Source organism: Ruditapes philippinarum, unplaced genomic scaffold, assembly GCF_026571515.1.
Source record: "Ruditapes philippinarum isolate M1 unplaced genomic scaffold, ASM2657151v2 ctg732_1_1_1_1, whole genome shotgun sequence".
NCBI lineage: Eukaryota > Metazoa > Mollusca > Bivalvia > Venerida > Veneridae > Ruditapes > Ruditapes philippinarum.
Window position 1 is genome coordinate 376,938 of NW_026864254.1, and position 8,046 is coordinate 384,983.

The following is an 8,046-nucleotide window of genomic DNA, read 5'->3' on the forward strand; positions in this document are numbered from 1 at the left end:
TATGATTCTGTTAACTGAAACATCCATATGCTTTCGGCAGAGATCCAAATGGAAATTACATTGTATATATTCACTATAGAGTCTCTCATAACTGTAAAAAAGTTCCGAAAACTTCGTCATTTTATGATCAGTGAAAAATACATTCATATGTATTGTCACCGTTTCCCTGTATTTCCGCACAGTAGGAAAGAAATTAAAACTGAAATTCGTCTTCAATCTCTCTGCTTTGACAAACAGTACAAAACTTTTAAATTTATTTCAAATATATGTTATATACATTCGACATTACTACAGGGAACCATCTCATATGCTATACCATTACAGTCTGATTCCCGGCCTGTACTGCAATGTCGGAGACGCTCCATCGTTCCATTTCCGCACGACACAGAGCAGTCACCGTTAAACCAGTGTGACCATTCTGGAAAATTAGATATATGCCTAGATATTCTCATGTGATACTCGCATGAAATGAGATTCATTATCTAAAAAAAGGGCCAATGGGCTTCAAAGTCACTTACAAGTAATTATTACACTTAATAATATACAAAATTTATAATTCAGTTAATTGGCCAATGAGTAACTTTTGAAAGTATAAAATTAAAATAAGAACATCAAAAATTAAAACGTTTTTGCGAAATAAGAATAAAAGCATTTCTGAGGCATAATTGGCCTTTAAAATATCGAGAAAAAATGTTTGTTAAGTATTAAAATTTGATAAAATGTATTTGAGCGGCTTAGTCTAAAAAAGACAACACGAATTGTTTTACCTGCACACGGACCAACTGTGCATTCATGCATTTCTTTACTGTTGCCATTGCAAGGTGCCCCATTTCCAACAGGCGCTGGGTTGTCGCACATCCGGTCACGTGTTATAACTCCAAGTCCACACGACACTGAACAGGAAGACCACGTGTTCCAGTTACTCCAACGGCCATCGACTTTAAGAAGAATAAAATCAAGGAGTCAGTGTATAAGGGTCTAAAAACGGTGATCGATTTAGAATAGACAAAAACGGAATTCTCAAAGAACGCCTAAAAACGACAAAATGTGTTTGAGCTCGCACATGGAAACTTAGCCTATTTTTATGATCTGTCTTTATAGAGAAATTTTTAAGTGCTATCAAAATAATGAGTGCTAAAATGAAAGTTTCTATGTATATTCATAATATGTGAATGCTAATTTTGAAAATATAAATTCATTCATCGAGGCAAAGTTTATACAGAGTGGTTTACCTTATTTTTGGTAACTTAATTTATTCAAAATGCTCGTTAGTGCTTGTTTGGTATGTGTACTGGCATAAAAATACGGTAAAGTAACGAAGACTTACTCGAGCATGGGGCGACGTTGCAAGATGTTGCCTCATTACTGTTTCCGTAGCAACCATGCCCACCACCGGAAGGCGGCGGATTATTACACGACCTGTAACGCGACCTGGTTCCCTTGCCACACAAACGACTACATACACTATACTGGCTCCAGCTTCCCCAATTGCCGTTGATAACTGGAGCTTGTATGGAAGAGTAAATGCTGTGTTTTAATATCTTTATCAGAATATTTTTCATTTTAACTTCATAGACAATGCAGTTACATAATCTTCTTTTAAAATCTTGTAAAATCTTCTGAATTATTAAAAAAATTCGATAAAAGTTCAATGTATTGTCATGCTGTTTTTTTATTTTTGTTGTTGTTGTTTTGTGTGAGAGTTTTGTTGTTGTTGTTGTTGTTGTTTTTATCATACAAGATATATTGCTTGTCAGCGAAAACTATGAGAGCGAGTATACACAAGGAAATATAAAATGATATTCATCCTCTATATTTCAAAGGACTGCAACATTGACAATGTCTTTGTTCATCTTTTAAATGTATTTCTTACAACTGTATATCGACTCACGGTCCTGTACCACGTGACCTTTTGTGATCTGCATAGGCGCAGAAAACCGATTCAAAAATCGATCCAATCCGCAATATCTTTTTTTTTTAAAAATCCATTATTATTTAAGGGATAAAGTTTAGAGCCCGCTCATTCAAGTGAGTAGAATGTTTTGAGACAATTTTTTTTTTGTCGTAAGTGAAACAACGTAAATAAGTTTCTGATTGCTGGACCTACCGAATCGGCAAATCACAAGATATCACGTGGTGTAGGCACCGTCTGGTCGAGTCTATTTTGTAATTTACAGAGAGATAGTACTAAATGTTGAATCATTGTTACCTGGTGTACTGCAGTGTCCGCATGTCTTTTTGCAGTAGGTTTTTGACCATTCAGCATAAACAGTGCAATAATCTAAAGGGCACGGCACACCAGGGTTATACGTGTCAACACAGGAATCTGTGTATAAATGATAAAATCTATCACGTGAGCATATATGTAAATGAAACAGGATAAATATTAAAATCTGGATTTAAGAATTACCTTTGGTGTGTTGCGTTTGGTACAAAATACATAAAAAGTCATTTCTTTTCCGGAAATAAGTACATGTACAATCTAAATGTTTTACTTACATCTATCACCGTTAAAATGAAGCTAACAGTGAGTATCGAACTCCTGGCTTGACATAGTTAATACTTATACAGTAAATCTGAAAATCTTCCTGAATAGGCCCGTATGTTATGGTCTGGCGGAAAGTGCTATGGCCTTGATACCTTAATTGTTACACAGATTTACGACTATGCATTATAAGTTTCATAAAACTGGTTCCGATACAAGTACAGTAATAATAAGAAATATGTATACCACAGTCTGCCGGTAAACATGGTCTAAATTCAATTGCATAGCCTTTGCAGTAACTTCCCTGCACGTGCTGTTTGTTGTCATCATAGCAATAACGTTGACGTTGCTTACTCCCGTTAACGCAGTCCGTACATGTTGTGAAAGAGGCCCATGGACCCCATTGATATACAATACCAACTGTAATTGGTGATAATATATTTTGTTTATTCTACTCGCATTCGAATGAACAATATGTTGAGTTGATTATTGTCTAATTTTACATGTTTCGTCGAATATTAAAAAATAAAATTTAGCTAATTTTCGATAACCCATCTGACTTCTCATTAAAGTTAAAGAACGCGAATAATTTGGTTGACATGTGACTTCATTTTTTAATGAAAAAACTTTTAACAGTTTTACCAAGAAATAATGTTCAAAGTATTTACGCATTTACATAATGTAAGGGTGGGGATTAGGGTGGGAGAGGATGGTGTTGGGTAATAGAATTATCAATTAAGTACTTACGCAAATATCGTTTGCCAATAGTGTGTACTGGTACACCTATGTGAATAATCAAAGACATTAATTAATAATACAGTTACAGTAGATATTTTATATCTTATAATAATTTAACTATGATAACAGTAAAAAGTCAATGAATTCTGCGTTGTTCACATGTACATGTTTATACTAAAAACAATCTATCCCTACACTAAATAATGTTGTAATAGGCAAGTGGTTTTGTTTCTGTTATTGTTGTTGTTGTTGTTATTGTTGTTTTTCATAATTGATCTAATGGCTTGGTATTGTCTTGCAATAAACATATAATGCTAAGGAACATATTTTACCCATTTCACAAAAAAAAATTGTTTTGTATTATTCATATTTTACATGTATTATTTAGTTGCAATGAAATATTATTGAACTAAAGAAAACAATCTTACCGTCATTTTTAATAGAACAGAAATTTAATAACGTTTATATCATGTAATTAACTGACGGACGGACGAAAGAAAGAACAAAAAAATGAATGAATGAATTTTCATTGCAGTAAAAACATATTTTCCGTGCTTTCACTATTATCTTGCCGGACTTCTTTCTTCTAAATTTATACAATACACAAAATTAAAAAGTATAAGTCTTAAGAATTGCAAGATCAAAGAAATATATAATAAACAGAAAAAAGTCAAGTGTTTCTATAAATATGGGATTTATCTTCATCGAGTGGTATGAAAATTAATATTTCACGAGTGGGGGTAACCTCGAGTGACATATGATTATTTTCATATTTGAGATTTTAAAATTCAAAATATAATTTTTAAGATTATACTTACGGTCTTGGCACTGTTCACCCATGAAACCACCCGCACAGGCGCAAGTATTTGGTAAGATACATTTCCCGCCATTTTGACAATTGGGCTTGCAGACAGCTGAAGAAAATAAAACAAATATAAACCAATCAAATATATATTACTTTTTGTGAGATAAAATTTATATCGATTCTTCCCGTTACTATTTTTCCGTAACTATGGTTCTATTGATTCCGTTACTATGACAACAGAAAACACAATATAATGGACTGAATTTACTATTTATAGCTCAATGTCTACGTATAGTATACAGATTTGTTTCTGGCAACTTACGGATACAGTCGGATATGTTCTTGCCAGGAGGGTCGAACCATTCCCCGAACATCTGGTCGCATTCCCGTTTCTCTGACGTCATTCCAGATGGGAACTGGTACCCGGCATCGCATGACGCCTTGCAAGAACTGGAAACAAAATTTACTCAGTAGATCTAAGCACAAGCTATCCAAGCGTCAGATAACGTTGATGAAGATACGGATCTGTTTTTGCCATAAAATGAACATGTTTATATTGAAAGAAAGGATTTGTTTGAACTAATTTTGTACATTTGAACTTACTAGAATGGAAATCCTGACCCACAAACTATGGTGCCGTGACCAGGTGCTGGTAAAGGTTGACAATATCTCGCTGTGAAAAAAATGAATCGAAATGTATTGAACTTGCATTACTTCAACATATATGTTTTAAAAAAAGTAGCTACTGACATTTAAATGATTTACTTTTTTTGTCTTAATCACTAAAATGTAGATAAAAAAACCGTCAGATTATTTTTATTGAAAAGCGCAGTCTTAGTTTTGTGTATGTAACGCTTTATTTCACCGTTGATGTTTTTATACATAGACTTATATGTTCTATTGAATACACGATAAAGCGTCAATAACGGAAAATAAAACAGAAATTGTTATGAATAACTTTCTTTCAATTTCAGCATCTCAGCACGATTAAGGTATAGTGGCTGGCAGAACTTACGGATACAGTCGGATATGTTCTTGCCAGGAGGGCCGAACCATTCCCCGAACATCTGGTCGCATTCCCGTTTGTCTGACGTCATTCCAGATGGAAACTGGTACCCGGCATCGCACGACGCCGTGCAAGAACTGGAAACAAAATTTACTCATAAGTTTTGGACACAACTTGTTAGCATGCAAAACTCTTTCTGAGAGTTTAGTTATATATCAGGATAGCGTTCTTTAAGATATAAATGTATATTTCTACAAAATGAACATGTTTATATTAAAAAGAAAGGATTTGTTTGAACTAATTTTGAAAATTTGAACTTACTAAAATGGAAATCCTGGCGCACAAGCTATGGTACCGTGAGCGGGTGCTTGTAAAGGTTTGCAAATATCGGTGTCTGTAACTTCAATAAATGGAAATATTTTGAAGTTACATAACTTTAACATTTATATCAATAATAACTAGCTTCACACATTTTAGTAATTTACCATAATTTTCCTTACTTCTTAAGTGTAAATAAACAACAACAATCAAATAGGACCTAATATAGAACCCTGCGGAACACCCTAAGACGTAATGATCTCAGACAAGGACTTGAAACCATCATCAATTGAACACGCACCAGAAACGATGCACACACTGGTCCATGTTTTAAATATTTTCCGTTTTAATTCTGTCGTTCGTAGATCGTATTCTTAATTTTATTAGAAAAATAAAATTTTAAAGTAATGTTAAGCATACCTAGCCTTTTGTCTGCGTCAATACATGATGTAGGCAAGACCAGTACTGAAAATAATTCAAAATATTTGGTGTCAGATAGTTTGTGTCAGGCAAGGTTTATTTTCTACTCAATAAATTAAAGCATTATCATTTAAAGGCAGAATATGCCCCAGAAACGAATAAAATTTTCGTTCTTTAGAAAGGAAAAATAGGAGGATTTCGAGGTAAAGCAACTCCTCTCAACAACAACCTAACGTTTTGTCTGCCAAAGGGCGATGCTCTACAGATATTATATATAACCGGATATTTGTCGCTTCTTTATGAGACAAAAAAAAAGACTTTTTTTTAATATAACAATTTAAAAAAAAAATTATTTCAGCTCGATGAAGAGAAGTAAGCTAATAGTTCATTTTGAACACTCTCGAATCAAGCGGTATTGGTGTCATACGAGGAAGCATAGTCTTGAAGTATGTAGTACTCAAACCCATGTTCCTTGGGTTCAGATGCAGGCCCCTTTACCACTCGGTCATTGCTCCTCTTGTACAGCTTTTGTCTTCAAATTCATGAAGAGTAAACTGTATTTTCTGCAAAGCCAATATAGTCATTGCCAACCGGCCATATTATAATATAATATCATAGTTAGGGGACCTTTTTATTGAGAGTTAAATCGCATAATCATACATGCACAATGCGTTAACTGGAGTGCAGGAATTATTTATCCGAACTCTAGTCACCTCACTATCTGTACATAGATCATGCTCGTTGATTGGCTATATTTTTTCTGGGGTTTATTTACTAGTATAATGACAACAGGGAAAGAGATAATGATAGAAAAATCATATTTTGATGCTCGTACATTTGTTCATTTATTCTGGGGTTTCATAATTTGACGACAAGGAAAGTGTTTTTATTTTTGCCTATGATACAAAAGAGAAAGAATACCAAAAACACTTGGATACGCCCCCTCGTACAAATAAGATTGCTTCGTGTTCCAATGCTCTTTCTTAAATGGTTTCCTTTAAAGTCTAACCTGTGATATACACGATATGAACTTTCAAAACTCAACCAATCGCAACTCAATAAACAAAATGATAATAAACATTAACTGACTTCACATTTTTCATCTATATACGGTTCCAGAGGAAGATTTCAAATAATTATTTTAATATCAAAAGTGGTTAAACAATAAATGATATTAAAGAAATATAAGTAAAGAATAAATTACCTAAATATACATGTAGTAGAAATTTTATCGTCGCCATGTTTGTATGAAAACTAAGTACTAACTGATAACAGCTCTCTATCTTTTGTCTCAAATGTTATAATTTTCTATAGGTCGCATAGTATTGTCCTTAATTTTGACATTTAGTTAAAAAAAGAAATCAAAGAGCTGTCGTTAAAATGTTATACTTTTTTGTAAACTCTTGCATGAATAAAATATTTTCTAAATGCTGAATTTACTTATATTGTCACGATTTCATCTTCATGAATTGACGATTTCAGTTTATTAATTCACGATTTCAACTTCATGAAGTTATGTTTTGAACTTCATGATTTCAACTTCGTCACTTTACGATTTTTCAATTTTTTGAAGATGGCTTCCGAAAAGCATCTTGCCTGTTTAAGGTTGTTTTTTTAATTGTATCATAGTTTGGAGACCTTTCTGTTGAAAATGTGTCAGGGTTAAATCGTATACATATACATGCACAGTCCGGTAACTGGAGCGCGGGTATTAGTTACCCGCACTCCAGAGCATGCCCATTGATTGGCTCATTTTTGCTGGGGTTTACATATTGTGACGGCAGAGAAAGGGAAAGCGACAGAAATGTCATATTCAGATGTTCGTTCATTGGTTCAATTTTGCCGGGGTTTCATATTCTGACAACAGGGAACGTGATTTTATGCTTGACTATGATACAAAAGAGAAAGAACACCAAAACACTTGGGAATCTGATTAATACTCGGGGGCTACGCCCCCTCGTACAAATCAGATAGCCTCGTGTTTCGGTGCTCTTTCTATTACTAAGTGTACCATTATTTTGACCTATGTGAGATAGTCAATTTTTACGTTTTTAGGTTTTTGGGTCTAAGTAGAGTTCCTTTTAGAGTTTGGTTTATGTGTTTTCTTAGATAAATTTGCGTGTGTTGAATAGCACGTGTACGGAAGCCCTTTGAGGCCGTTTTGAGTTAGAAGTTAGAGCTTAGATGTTAGATCTTAGAACTTAGATCTTAGCTCTTAGAGGTTCCACATAGGCGGGAAAACGCCATATTGACTGAAAGATAGACATGGAGATA

The 8,046-nt window shown here is 33.9% G+C and overlaps 1 protein-coding gene across 1 annotated transcript; it reads right to left on the minus strand.

Moving 5' to 3' along the window:
* Window positions 1-211: 211 nt before the first annotated feature.
* Window positions 212-7,073, minus strand: LOC132724986 (coadhesin-like). The gene is made up of 8 exons (XM_060709979.1): window positions 6,977-7,073; window positions 5,773-5,817; window positions 3,233-3,268; window positions 2,732-2,905; window positions 2,210-2,326; window positions 1,328-1,507; window positions 768-938; window positions 212-418 (listed from the first exon to the last, which is right to left on the minus strand). Exons 1-8 carry the CDS (start codon window positions 7,011-7,013, stop codon window positions 270-272), a joined length of 909 nt encoding a protein of 302 aa, XP_060565962.1. The 5' UTR covers window positions 7,014-7,073; the 3' UTR covers window positions 212-269.
* Between the last annotated feature and the right edge of the window lie 973 nt (window positions 7,074-8,046).